Source organism: Venturia canescens, chromosome 2 (genome assembly GCF_019457755.1).
Source record: "Venturia canescens isolate UGA chromosome 2, ASM1945775v1, whole genome shotgun sequence".
NCBI classification, from domain to species: domain Eukaryota; kingdom Metazoa; phylum Arthropoda; class Insecta; order Hymenoptera; family Ichneumonidae; genus Venturia; species Venturia canescens.
In genome coordinates this window covers 30,122,427-30,137,758 of record NC_057422.1, presented here as the reverse complement: position 1 = coordinate 30,137,758, position 15,332 = coordinate 30,122,427, and the positions used below count along the sequence as shown (strand labels likewise).

At 36.7% G+C, this 15,332-nt stretch overlaps 2 protein-coding genes across 6 annotated transcripts in view; one reads left to right on the top strand and one right to left on the bottom strand.

Annotated features, from left to right (window-relative positions):
- LOC122406617 (solute carrier family 23 member 2) overlaps nucleotides 1-15,332 on the bottom strand; it is a 1,354,473-nt gene that overhangs the window by 227,075 nt on the left and 1,112,066 nt on the right. The window lies entirely within an intron of this gene.
- On the top strand, nucleotides 3,065-5,974 carry LOC122406620 (uncharacterized). Its single transcript, XM_043412179.1, has 2 exons — nucleotides 3,065-5,233; nucleotides 5,337-5,974. Exon 1 carries the CDS (start codon nucleotides 3,204-3,206, stop codon nucleotides 4,200-4,202), a length of 999 nt encoding a protein of 332 aa, XP_043268114.1. The 5' UTR covers nucleotides 3,065-3,203; the 3' UTR covers nucleotides 4,203-5,233; nucleotides 5,337-5,974.

Genomic DNA, 15,332 nt, shown 5'->3' with positions numbered 1-15,332 from the left:
GAACATTATCACCAAATTTGATCAATTTCTAATTATTTCGACTTTTGTATCATTCACCCTTAAATGTCGCTTTTGCATTCTGAATCTAGAGATTTCATCTCATCCAAAATGTGCCCCCAATGAAATATATTTCCAAAGTTTGCAAGTGGCCGCTGAAGTCCAATTATCCACAGTTTGATAGTTGCTGAAAAAAAGTACCCGAAAACTTCTAACATTTATTATGCCAGAACTCAAAGCAGCAAAAAAACTAAGCGAACTTAATTCAACGGAGCAACAGAATTCAAAGACGTTTAAGGTACCTGCATTGGTTTTGGAGGAAAACCATTTCAGGACAATTCAGAAATGAATTTAGAAATTCAAAAACTCAGAATAGAGTAGAAAAAGGAAAATTGAAGTATTTAGGAAAGCGGCAGACTTTTGTGATGAATTTTCTAGATTACATGATACGGTTGGAGTAAATGATTTGAATGATTGGCACACATGCTGCAACACAGAAATATCAAAGTTTGGAAGTATTCGCTGCATATCAGTAATATAAACTTCAATAGTATTTGAAAAGGAACACTTAAAAGCTTGCCGAACCAAGTTCCATTATATATTACCATAATCAAAGATAAGGGGTGATCCGTCCCATATATATTTATCCACAAAAATTTCAGAGTTCGCAGGTATCTGCTGCGGTTCAATGTATCTGCGCAATGAGCTTCGAAGACAGCAATTTCAAATCTATCCATAAATGAGCAACTGAAGACTTTTATAATCAATTTTTTAATTAGAATAACTACACACTTTTCATATCATCAGCAAAAAAAGCATACAAAGGCTTTCTGGAAAAGTTTTCAAATTTATCACTCGACAGACCTAATAGGAAAAGAATAACTACACACTGTACCAAGACCAGATTTTTTTTTGAAAATCTGATTTACAAAATGTACAATTCAAGATCATGGTTAGAAACCTCTCGAATCATGTTACCACAATCATCATGAAGGAGTAGAAAGTCATAGGACGCATATTAGGGAACGAATTAATAATATGAATCGATCCGCTGCAAACTGAGCGGGTGAAAACAAGGATCGGAGAAGGCAGAGCCAAACTGAACATCAAGCAAAATATGGGGATGTTTAAAAATAATGACGACACAAGAAATAAATTAGAAAACATTTATTCAATTAAAGTTTCTAATATCATTCTAACAGTTGCGTGTATTTTTGTTCTATTTATTCGTATATATAACCTATGTACACATGATATATAACCACGCCACTGACAATATATTCGCACTGGTCAATATTTCTCGTACTCTGGTTTAATTGAAGCATTATTTCAGTTAACACTTATTTCCAATCGAACGAAATAATGAAATCTTGAAAAGTTTCGTTGACATACATGCATCGCGCATTTTTTATATTCTTTTTCACACACACATCACCGACTACATTTACGCGGCCGCTTAGATACCGGTTTAATATATCACAAATAACAAAATAAATAGTAATATGCACTTCTTTAGATGATGAAAATTATTTTTTTATTGATCCCGCACGCACTTCGTAATGTCGAAACTCTGTTCATACGATCAAAAACTGACACATGGTTTGTACATATATATATGTATATCGGTCGAATTTATGACTGCTGTTACCAGCTGTGCTGCGCCGTGTGCTACGTTCTGAAGTTGACGTCAGATTTCCAATCATCAACAACTAATTTCAACAACCAATCACAACGTCTAAAAATGGATGTCGTCAGATCCAACGAATCAGAAACTCGAGAGCATCAAAGTGCCTTTGATGGTGTTTATAAATACAGACGCATAAATTCTTGAATGTGTTGGTAACTTTTGCATAATCTTGAGCCCGTGCAAAGTTTTTTCTCAGCAATTACAACACCGATCATGCTGATTTAGGGCGGAATCGAAAGAGAATTACTCAATTGGCTTAAACTTCAATTTTCAAGTTGTTAAATGGCTCCTGAGCTTCGTAATTCAATAAAATCACATGTCAATTTTACCCCCACCACGGCGAATCGTTTTATTCAGAGAAAGTATAGACTCGGCGAGAGCCTCGGGCCAGCAGACGACAGGGCTGTCAATGTACTTGTCCCGAGACTCTACCGAGTCTCTTGATGAATCATGCATATGTAAAACATTCAAAAAACCATTTTTTGAGTTTTTTTTGTATTTTTAACGATTTTCGACGGAAGTATGCATAATCGAAACTTCTAGCAGCAGTATAGCTAGGCTGACTCCCCACCATATAGGAATCTACCTAACCGACCATCGGTGAAGAAGAGTCCCTGCTTTAACCCAAACAAATCCAAACGTCGGTAAATAGGATAACCACTCTAACCCAAACAAACTCAAACGGTCGGTAATAAAGATGCCCGCCCTAACCCGAACAAACCCAAACATGTAATCGATCTGAGCTCAAATCCAAACGTCGGTAAAAAATTACTACCCTAACCCAAACAAACCCAAATGGTCGGTAATAAAATGGCCGCTCTGACCCAAACAAACCTAAACGAACCCAAACATGTAATCGAACTGATCTCAAACCCAAACAAACCTAAACATGTAATCGAACTGAGCTCAAACCCAAACAAACCTCAACAGGTAATCGAACTGAGCTCAAACCCAAACAAACCCAAACCAGTCATTGAACTGAGCTCAAACCCAAACAAATCCTAGCATTGAACTGAGTTCTGACCTGAAAATTCAAAGCCCCGCGCGCCGAATAGTTCGCGCCGATAGATGGCGATTCGGGTAGTGGAGATGTGGCGGTATCGCCGTCTTCGCCCCCACCGACGTCGAAGGAGCCAGGGACGGAAAACAGCGACAAGCCGTCAAGACGAAAACAAAAGCTAGAACCACGGAAGATATTCGTGACCAATAAAATATATATGCCGATCCCCTACAGGGCTAGCGTCACGGGGTGTGAGAGCAGTGAGAAAAAGCAAAAAACGGACAATGAGCAGAGTGCACGCATTTTATGAAAAGAAAAGTATTAAATCGTAAAATAAAGAAAAGTATATCAGTTTGCCACATACACCTGAGTGCGTATCATTCATTTCATTAACCTAATCGCCCGAAATCCCACAATTGGTGACCCCGACGTGATTGTCGTAAAAAGTGCGTAAAAGAACATCTCGGTAACCTCAAAATCGACACGTGGTAAAAAAAAAGGGAAAAAATTTCGATCACGATGACCGAACGAACACCACTGCCGAACAGGAATAAAACAGAAACCGGAGGAAATAGTGAGGACGAAGAAAGCGTAAAAGATACAGATTTCACCGACTGCGTCGACGATGCAGCGTCCACTTCGCACAATACAGAAAAGGTAGGACAAGGGCGAAGCCAAATAGGTGATATGGCTGGATTGCTGAGCGAGAACGTGATTTCCGCTATAAGCAAAGTGCAACTCTCGACGTTCCGTCCAGACAGACCAGATCTGTGGTTCTTTATTGTCGAATCTGATTTTGCGGCATCAAGGATCACAAGAGATGATACAAAATATATAGCGGTACTGAAAGCGCTCGATTCGCACATGCTGGATGAAATCTCAGACGTCGTACTAAATCCCCCAGCCCGAGATAAATACAACCATCTCAAAAAGGTAATCATTCAACGCTTCTCGAAATCAAAGGAACGGCAATTATCAAAACTGCTGAACGATGCCACGCTTGGAAATAAGAAGCCATCGCAATTGCTAAGAGAAATGAGAGAGCTCGCAGGAGGTGGACTGAGCGAAGACGTTCTACACTCCCTGTGGCTGATGCGAATGCCTACAAATATGCAACCGATGCTAATGATGTCGAACAACATAGATCTCAATGGGCTCGCAGAAATGGCGGACAGGGTCCTGGATACCACAAGTTTCTCACAGGTCATGGCGACAACAACGGTGCCACCAAAGAGTCAGCGAAACTGCAGCGACTGCTCTACACTGGCCGAAGAGGTACAAGAGTTGAGACAAATGGTCGCCCAACTTCTAAAAAATTCACAACTGGGTCAACAAAGCAAAGATGGAAACAACAACTCCAGCAATAACAATCAACAAGGAAATCAAAGGAGATCAAGATCAAGATCGTTCAAACCGCACCGTAATGGGATTTGCTTCTACCATCAAAGATATGGTGATGTATCATACAAATGTATTCGACCGTGCAGCTACAAACCCAAAACGAACCAGGGAAACTAGCTCGGCTGTCACCAGTACGGGCACTCGGTGACAGCGACGTCGACAACAATAACGTTTCACCGCCTGAACTTCGACTGAATGTTTATGACAGCAATACTCGTCTGACGTTCCTTGTTGATTGCGGGTCGTCAGTATCAGTAATCCCAATCAGAGTATTGAAACAGTAATCAACAAAATGCGGAAAGAACCTCTACCCTGCAAACCGGACGGCAATTAAAACTTACGGGGAGCAGGTGATCCTAGTAAATTTGGGATTAAGAAGAGAATTCCGTTGACCATTTATAATTGCAGACATCCAATCACCAATAATTGGGGCCGATTTAATCGCATATTACGGAATATTAATAGATCTAAAAAACCAAAGATTAGTGGACCCAAAAACTTCAGTAACATCTCAAGGAACCATCGCTGAGACTTCAGTATATAATATCTCGACTGTCAACAAGGAGGGTGAGTACACCGATTTGTTGAATATGTATCTGGACGCAAGCAAGCCAGCGAGAGTTACATGTGTAAAAACTGGCGAAAACAAGGTTGAACATCATATACAAACAACGGGACCTCCGGTCGCTCAACGGCCTAGGAGAGTAGTTGGGGAAAAACTTAAAGCTCTTCGGGATGAAATAGCATATTTACTCGAGCAAAACATGATTAGGCCATCCAATAGCGAATGGACCAGTCCAGTACATCTGCAACCAAAACCAGCAGGGGGTTGGAGATTGTGCGGAGATTTTCGTGGTCTTAATGCAATTACTGTTCCAGATCAATACCCGACAGGACACAGTCACGATCTATTTCAGGCGTTACACGGAAAAAAAGTCTTCTCAAAGCTCGATCTCACCAGGGCGTATCACCAGATCCCGAGGGCCAGCGAGGATATAAAAAAGACAGCAATAACAACGCCAATAGGATCATTCGAATTCCTGGTGATGCAATTTGGGTTGCGAAACGCATCCCAAACTTTCCAAAGACACATGGACACAATATTCAGAGATCTCGACTTCGTAATCATCTACATAGACGACATATTGGTGCATTCGGAAAACCCCGAGGAACATCGTCGACATTTAAAAATCGTATTCGAAAGGCTGCAGAAACATGATCTAACGTTAAATTTTGATAAATGTGTTCTAGGTAAGACTGAACTAATCTTCCAAGGATACGAGATCGACAAGAACGGATACAAACCGCCAAACGAACGAGTCACAGCCATCGCCGAGTTTCCAAAGCCCGAGACAATCATGGAATTACGCAGATTCTTGGGACTCATCAATTATTACCGTCGATGCATCCCAAATGCCGCGAAAGTACAGGCGCCGCTTAATGAATATTTAAAAAATTCAAAAAAAAATGACAAGAGAAAAATAGAGTGGACCGATGAAGCAGAAAAGGCGTTCGAGGATTGTAAGCGAAGTATCATAACGGCAACTCTGACTCGATTCTTATCGCCAGACTCGCCACTCACCCTGACGACAGATGCGTCGGACACTGCTATTGGCGCTACGGTGGAGCAAAAAGAAGATGGAGAATGGGCACCAGTCGGATTTTTCTCAAGAAAATTGAACGCAACTCAACGGAACTACAGTACATACGACAGGAAACTGCTAGCGATCTACGAGGCAATAAAGTTCTTTCGCCATATTCTAGACGGCAGGAATTTTGTTGTTCGCACCGATCACAAGCCATTAACATTCGCATTCAAACAAAAAGCGAAAAAGCTATCACAACGCATAATACGTCAGCTCGATTACATATCCCAATTCACAACAGAGATTATACGGGGTGATTCAGAATTAGTGGAAAACCCGTTACTGGCGTGTTCGGGCCGCAATTTTAAGCAAAACTGCAAAGGCGTTTTTTTTTCGGTGCAATAGTTTTTAAATGAGAAGCAATAGAATTTTAAACTTCTCAGCGAATCAGAGGGTCGCTTGCCGCCATAATGTGCGACGCCTCAGTAGCGTAGAGTTCGGGTGCGAACGTGTTAAAAAGTCAACTTCGCGCCGAGCCTAAGTTCGCGCGAAGGACTGTTTCGTTTCGAGTGACAGTTAGCTGTCAGCACTGTCAGCAGTAGGCTCAGTCAATGACACTCTCAGTCGATGATCGAATTCAAACGGTCGAATACGAAAACTGCTCGGCTTCAACCAACGATTTCAAAATGAGTCGAAAGTCGTGCAGGAGCTCAGCAAGTGAAATCTCAGGTTGGATGATGAGCTCGTAACCCTGCCAAGTAAAACAATTCAACGAGAAACTATTCATTTCGGTCGACAACAGAGAGAGGTTATTGATGACGACTGGACTCGTGAAATTTGCAGGGATCAAATGTACTCGTCGAATAAGTTGCAGAACTGGTATGTTATACGAATGATTTGGGCACAGCAGCCGGAATCTAAAAATTACTCCTTATTACCCCAAATACTCCAAATTACTCCTTATCCTCGATGTATTGAAAGTATCGATCAAAAAAACTTTATTGTTTTATGAATTTTAGATATTTATCCAATCGATTCGGAACTGTGTGCGTCAAATGGATTTTTCAATATTCCCTCCGCAAGATCGTGCTGATTGATGTGATTTTTAAATTGAATAAAAAAAATATTAATAAATAATTTTGTTTTGTTATTAAATATTCATTTAATTCTATCAAGAGACTCGGTAGAGTCTCGGGACAAGTACATTGACAGCCCTGTCGTCTGCTGGCCCGAGACTCTCGCCGAGACTATACTTTCTCTGAATAAAACGATTCGCCGTGGTGGGGGTAAAATTGACATGTGATTTTATTGAATTACGAAGCTCAGGAGCCATTTAACAACTTGAAAATTGAAGTTTAAGCCAATTGAGTAATTCTCTTTCGATTCCGCCCTAAATCAGCATGATCGGTGTTGTAATTGCTGAGAAAAAACTTTGCACGGGCTCAAGATTATGCAAAAGTTACCAACACATTCAAGAATTTATGCGTCTGTATTTATAAACACCATCAAAGGCACTTTGATGCTCTCGAGTTTCTGATTCGTTGGATCTGACGACATCCATTTTTAGACGTTGTGATTGGTTGTTGAAATTAGTTGTTGATGATTGGAAATCTGACGTCAACTTCAGAACGTAGCACACGGCGCAGCACATCTGGTAACAGCAGTCATAAATTCGACCGATATACATATATATATGTACAAACCATGTGTCAGTTTTTGATCGTATGAACAGAGTTTCGACATTGCGAAGTGCGTGCGGGATCAATAAAAAAATAATTTTCGTCATCTAAAGAAGTGCATATTACTATTTATTTTGTTATTTGTGATATATTAAACCGGTATCAAAGCGGCCGCGTAAATGTAGTCTGTGATGTGTGTGTGAAAAAGAATATAAAAAATGCGCGATGCATATATGTCAACGAAACTTTTCAAGATTTCATTATATCGTTCGATTGGAAATAAGTGTTAACTGAAATAATCCTTCAATTAAACCAGAGTATGAGAAATATTGTCCAGTGCGAATAAATTGTCAGTGGCGTGGCTCTGTCGTCTGCTGGCCTGAGGCTCTCGCCGAGTATACTTTCTCTGAATAAAACGATTCGCCTCGGGGGGGGGTAAAATTGGCATGTCATATTGTTCAAATACGAAACTCATAAGTCATCTGAGACTTTGAAAATTGAACTGGAGATTAATTAATAAATTCTCTTTCGATTCCGCCCAAAATGAGCATGATCGGTGGCGTAATTGTTGAGAAAAAACTTTGCACGGGCTCAAGATTATGCAAAAGTTACTGACACATTACGAGTTCGACGTATACGTATACGCGTTTTCACGTGAGTTAGTGGTAGTAGAGTTGTATCTCAACGCATTCTGATTGGCTCACTCCATCTGACAGACCACGTTTAAACTCCATAAACGTATCCACGGTCACACTCCATGAACGTAACCACGCTCAGAGACTTCGTCAACGTATATATGTACAACCATCTGTCAGTTTTTGATAGCATCATGAACAAACGTAGTTTCGACATAATAAAGTGCGGTCTAAATTCAATTTTAAAAAATGTTTGTTGTTTAGTAGAGTGCATAATATTTATTATTTTAGTAAAAATAGTGATGTGGTGTCATAATATTAAGAAAACCGGTCTTTTAGTGAATTAAACCGGTATAAAAGCGGCCGCGTAAATGTAGTCTGTGATCCGTGTGTTTTTGGGTGATGCAGATTTTATTATTTCGTTCGATTGGAAATAAGTATTAATTCCTTCAATTGAACCAGTGTGCGAGGGATATTGTCCAGTGTAAATATATCGTCAGTTAAAGCATGGTTATATGTCATGTGTGTAATTAGATTATGTATACGAGTTCGCTTTGATAGTTGTGTGTTAACGAATCAGCCGGCGTTTGACGTTACGAAGGCGCGACAAATGTAACGAACGTCCGTATAGTTGGTAAATAATATAAACTTTCTAAGTCAAATCAGTTAATCGAAAAGAGTTCTAAAAGTTCAAAGTTGTGAGGAAAAACGTGCGTCAACCTATAACCTCAAATTTTCTTTTTGATCTGAAATGACATGGTTGATAAATAATTAATAAAACAAAAACACACGGAACTGTTAGTATGATGTTAGCAACTTCAATTGAATAAATGTTTTCTAATTTATTACTTGTGTCATCATTATTTTTGAATATTCCCATATTTTGCTTCCTATTGAGTTTGGCTCTGCTCTATCCGATCCTTGTTTTGACTCCATCGGTTTGCAGCGGATGCATACATATTATTAATTGGTTTCCTAATATGTGTCCTATGATTTTCTAATATTTCTTCATGCTGATTGTGGTAACGTAATTCAAGTGGTTTCCGACTATGATCATCAATCGCACATCTTGTATATCTGATTCTCAAAACAGTTTCTGGTGTTGATATAAGTGTAGTTATACTTTTTCCACCCGGTCTGTCGAGTAATAAATTTTGAAACTTGTTGCAAAAAGTCTTTGGATGTTTTTTTTGCTGATAGTATGAAAAGTTGAATCTTCGGAATGCGGTAGGCAAACACAAATTTTGACAACAATACTTATGAAATAACGTGTGTGTTGAGTATTCCTACTCCGCAAACTGCAAATGTGGAATTATTGGTGAAAACATTCATTACGATATGTCTACAGTTGCTCAGTTTTGGATGCGATTGAGTATAATGCCTGCCAACATCATGGGAACCTACAGAATTTCTAAATGTTATGTGCGCTATGTTATTTTAATGTAACATCATGACTTTGAACAACTTTTCACTATAATACTATATAGATTTGGATCATTGAAATACAGCAAAAATGTGCAAACTATAAAATTTATATACTTTGCCATTCATTTTACTTTTTGACTCTCACTGCAACATAAATATGCAGTGAAAAATTCATTAGAAAAGTCTTTAGTTGCTCATTTATGCTTTGAAATTTGATTTGAAATTGCTGTTTTCCAAACTCATTGCGCAGATACATTGAATTGCAGCAGATAGCTGCGAACTTTAAAATTTCTGTGGATAAATATATGTGCTAAGTATCACCTCCTATCTTTAATTATGGTAATATTGAGTATTCTCACTTTGCAAACTACAAATGTGGAATTATTAGTGAAAAGATTCATTACGCTAAGTCTACAGTTGCTCAGTTTTGGATGCGATCAAATATAATGCCTGCTAACATCCATGGGAACATACAGAATTTCTGAATACAATGTTCGCTATGTAATTTCAACATAACATCATGACTTTTACCAACTTTTCTCTATAATACTATAGATTTGGATTATTGAAATACAGCAAAAATCTGCGAATTCTAAAATTGATATACTGTGTCACGCATTTTACTTTTTAAAACTAACTGTAACATATACATGAAGTAAACACTCATCACAGAAGTCTTCAGTTGCTCATTTATGGATAGATTTTAAATTGCTGTCTTCAAAATTTATTGCGCAGATACATTGAATCGCAGCAGATACCTGCGAACTCTGAAATTTCTGTGCATAAATATGTGTGTTAAGTATCACCCCCTATCTTTGATTATGAGAATGAGTAATAGAACTTGGTTTAGTAAGTTTTAAAGTATTTCTTTTTAAATACTATTGAAGTTTGTATTACTGCGGTATGAAGCGAATACCTCCAAACTTTCATATTTTTGTGTCGCAGCATGTGTGCCAATCATTTAAATTCTTTACTCCAACCGTAACATGTAATCTCAAAAATTCATCACAAACGTCTTCAGCTTCTCTAAATTCCTAAATTTTCCGTTTTCTATTTTATTCTGAGTTTTTAAACTTTTAAATTCATTAATGAATTCTCCTGAAATTGTTTTTCGCCAAAACAAATGCAGATACCTTAAACGTCTTTGAATTCGATTGCTCTGTTGAATTAAGTACGCTCAGTTTTTTTTGCTTCTTTGAGTTCTGACATAATAAATGTTTCCGGGTGCCTTTTTTCAGCAACTATCAAACTGGATAATTGGATCTCAGCGGCCACTTGCAAACTTTGGAAATATATTTCATCGGGGACACGTTTTGAATGACACGAAAATGTCTAGATTCAGAATGCAAAAGCAACATTTAAAAAGGGCCAATTCTGTTGGATTTGTTGTGTCTTGAATTTGATCTATCTTTCCTCTTTTCCTTTCTTTTTCCTAACGTTATCAGCCGAAAATCATATCTCGGCCCGCAACACGCATTGCTCCATGTTCTTGAGTTCCCAATGGACGAAACATATTAGAAGACAAGGAGAAAAATCACAAAAGTCCAAGACTAAACCTCTATCGAAATATTTTCAGTACAATTTCGACGAAAAATAGGTCTTTTTTCGTGAAAACCAACGTTATACGCCGAAAATTATAAACAATTCATAGAAATTTAAACTAAAATCTTACAGTCATCTGAACATAAATAAGGATCTTTTGAGAAAAAAGACGTGATATCAAACCATAAACTTCCCCTAGGGAAAAAAAAGGTTGGGACAAGTACATTGATGGTCCCTCGTTTGCTGATAACTCCACCCATAAAAAAAACTTTAAAAAAAAATTTTTTTTAATTGTAAAAAAAATTATTTCATAAAAAAAAATACAGAACAATTCGAAAAAAATTTTACAAATCTTGAAAAAACATTATATTAAAGCAAAAACTAATCTGTATCTATTTTTCTAAGTGTCAAAAGAATCAAATAACAAGTAAAAAATAAAAAACCGAAAAATCGGTCTTGAAATCATTTTGGAAACCGATGCCTCATTCTTCTTATTAGATTCGGACAGCTAAATCAACTGAAAAAAATTTCATATAATTTACGTGCGGCATTAAAATTTATTATATTAATTCGAGGCCAAGTATTTTCTAATGAATTGAAAAAAGTTACCACTTGAATTACGTGCAGCATTAAAATTTATGATTTCAATCGGTGGACAAGTATTTTATTAGTAACTCCAAATTTTGACATTATTAAATTCTTCTAAGAAGCTTTTAAATCCAAAAAAATCACATGAAAGCTAGTCATTTCTTACTCTATGGTGGCAGAGACTTATAAGAAAATCGACTCTTCTCAGACTTTCAGGATCCTCTGGTATTATTCACAAAATTCGACGTCGATTGGATCGATACAAATTATGTTTAAATATGTGTTAAAAGTACTTGTCCGGCCCATCACTATTCATTCAATAAAGAATCAATCATAAAAAAACGAAATGGCACGGCAGAATCTCGTTAAAAGTTTGTTGAAATGCGATTCATTATTAATTTAATGTTCTTAATAATATTATAGGTTAGTTCTTATTCCGAATGGAACTCGTTCGCTGGAAGAATAAGTGGGAAGTAAAAATTGCCGTCATCGAATGTAAACTGCAATGTTATTTTGGAAGCTTGAACATATACATTATGTACAATTTTTTTCATTTATCGATGCACAATAATATCCCTTCTATATTGCGGAATAATTTGTTTCCGTTTTTTATTAAATTAGTGCAATTAAGTAAAAATTACTTGAAGATAATTCTCTCAATTCCCTCTGCATGAATACTTGTGATCCATCAGTTCTAGACAAGCCCTGACTTTTATTTGGATAAACAATTTAAACGGAAAGTGATGGGCCGGACAAGTACTTTTAACACATATTTAAACATAATTTGTATCGATCCAATCGACGTCGAATTTTGTGAATAATACCAGAGGATCCTGAAAGTCTGAGAAGAGTCGATTTTCTTATAAGTCTCTGCCACCATAGAGTAAGAAATGACTAGCTTTCATGTGATTTTTTTGGATTTAAAAGCTTCTTAGAAGAATTTAATAATGTCAAAATTTGGAGTTACTAATAAAATACTTGTCCACCGATTGATATCATAAATTTTAATGCTGCACGTAATTCAAGTGGTAACTTTTTTCAATTCATTAGAAAATACTTGGCCTCGAATTAATATAATAAATTTTAATGCCGCACGTAAATTAGATGAAATTTTTTTCAGTTGATTTAGCTGTCCGAATCTAATAAGAAGAATGAGGCATCGGTTTCCAAAATGATTTCAAGACCGATTTTTCGGTTTTTTATTTTTTACTTGTTATTTGATTCTTTTGACACTTAGAAAAATAGATACAGATTAGTTTTTGCTTTAATATAATGTTTTTTCAAGATTTGTAAAATTTTTTTCGAATTGTTCTGTATTTTTTTTATGAAATAATTTTTTTTACAATTAAAAAAAATTTTTTTTTAAAGTTTTTTTTATGGGTTCATGTGTTAGGTTATATATACGAATAAATAGAACAAAAATACACGCAACTGTTAGAATGATATTAGAAACTTTAATTGAATAAATATTTTCTAATTTATTTCTTGCGTCGTCATTATTTTTAAACATCCCCATATTTTGCTTGATATTCAGTTTGGCTCTGCCCTCTCCGATCCTTGTTTTCACCCGCTCAGTTTGCAGCGGATCGATTCATATTATTAATTCGTTCCCTAATATGTGTTCTATGATTTTCTACTCCTTCATGATGATTGTGGTAACATGATTCGAGAGGTTTCTAACCATGATCTTGAATTGCACAATTTGTAAATCAGATTTTCAAAAAAAAATCTGGTCTTGGTATAGTGTGTAGTTATTCTTTTCCTATTAGGTCTGTCGAGTGATAAATTTGGAAACTTTCCCAGAAAGCCTTTGGATGCTTTTTTTGCTAATGATATGAAAAGTCGTATCTTAGGAATGCGGTATGCAAACACAAATTTTGATAACAAAACTTATAGAATGACATGTATGTTGAGTATTTCCACTTTGCAAACTACAAATATGGAATTATTATAAAAAAAATTCATTCCGATAAGTCTACTGTTGCTCAGTTTTGGATGCGATCAAATATGATGCCTACCAACATCCCCAGAAACTTACAGAATTGCTGAATGCAATGTGCGCTATGTCATTTTAATGTAACATCATGACTTTTGACAACTTTTCATTATAATGCTGTAGATTCGGATCATTAAAATACTGCAAAACCTGTAAACTATACAATTTAAATACTGTGCCATTCATTTTACATTTTGACTCTAACTGTAACATCTATATGAAGAAAAAAATTGATTATAAAAGTCTTCAGTTGCTCATTTATGGATAGATTTGAAATTGCTGTCTTCGAAGCTCATTGCGCAGATACATTGAACCGCAGCAGATACCGGCGAACTCTGAAATTTCTGTGGATAAATATATATGCGACGGATCACCCCTTATCTTTGATTATGTTAATATGTAATGGAACTTGGTTCGGCAAGTTTTTAAGTGTTCCTTTTCAAATAGTATTGAAGTTTGTATGACTGATATACAGCAAATACTTCCAAACTTTGATATTTCTGTGTTGCAGCATGTGTGCCAATCATTCAAATCATTTCCTCCAACCGTATCATGTAATCTAGAAAATTCATCACAAAAGTCTTCCGCATTTCTAGATACTTCAATTTTCCTTTTTCTACTCCATTGTGAGTTTTCGAATTTTTAAATTAATTTCTGAATTGTCCTGAAATGGTTTTTCTCCAAAACCAATGCAGGCACCTTAAACGTCTTTGAATTCTGTTGCTTTGTTGAATTAAGTTCGCTTAGTTTTTTTGCTGCTTTGAGTTCTGGCATAATAAATGGTAGAAGTTTACAGGTACTTTTTTTCAGCAACTATCAAACTGTGGATAATTGAACCTCAGCGGCCGCTTGCAAACTTTGGAAATATATTTGATTGAGGGCACGTTTTGGATGAAATGAAATCTCTAGATTCAGAATGCAAAAGCGACATTTAAAGTGGGCAAATCTGTTGGATTTTTCGTGTCTTGAATTTGATCTATCTTTCATTTGAATTTTGAAGAAAAGGGATAAATAATATCTGTTCTATTAAGGAAATCTTTACATCAGTTCTTTCTTGGTATGAAGACTTGGAAAAAATCGCCAAAGGCCAAGGACAGACAGGTGACGAAATATTTTCAGTACAATTTTGACGAAAAATAGATCTTTTGTCGCGGAAACCAACGTTATAAGCCGAAAATCATATTACAGCCCACGAGACGCATTTCTTCACTCTCTTGGGTTCCTATTACACAAAACATATTAGAAGATAAGGGGGAAAATCACCAACGTGGAAGAAGAAACCAGTGCCGAAATATTTCCAGTACAATTTTGACGAAAAATAGGTCCTTTTTCGTGGAAACCAACGTTATAAGCCGAAAATCATATCTCGGCCCCCAACCCGCTTTCTACCATTCTCTTGGGTTCCCAATAAGCATAGCAAATTAGAGTAGAAGAAAAAAAATAGCCCAACTCCATGGACAGACCTGTGACGGAATGTTTTCTGTACAATGTTGACGAGAAATTTGTTGTTTTTCGTGGAAACCAACGTTACAGGCCGAAAATCATATCTCGGCCCGCAACACACTTTTCCCCATGCTCTTGGGTTTCAAATAGACGAAACATATTAGAGTACAAGGAAAAAAATCGCCAAAGTCCAAAGACAGACCTGTGACGAAATATTTCCAGTACAATTTTAACGAAAAATAGATCTTATTTCGTGGAAACCAACGTTATAAGCCGAAAATCATATTATGGCCCACAACACGCATTTCTCCATGCTCTTGGATTCCCAATAGACAAAACATATTAGAAGACAA

Excerpts from the sequence above, each read along its gene's own strand:
- LOC122406620 (XM_043412179.1), top strand. The coding sequence starts at position 3,204 with ATGACCGAACGAACACCACTGCCGAACAGGAATAAAACAGAAACCGGA.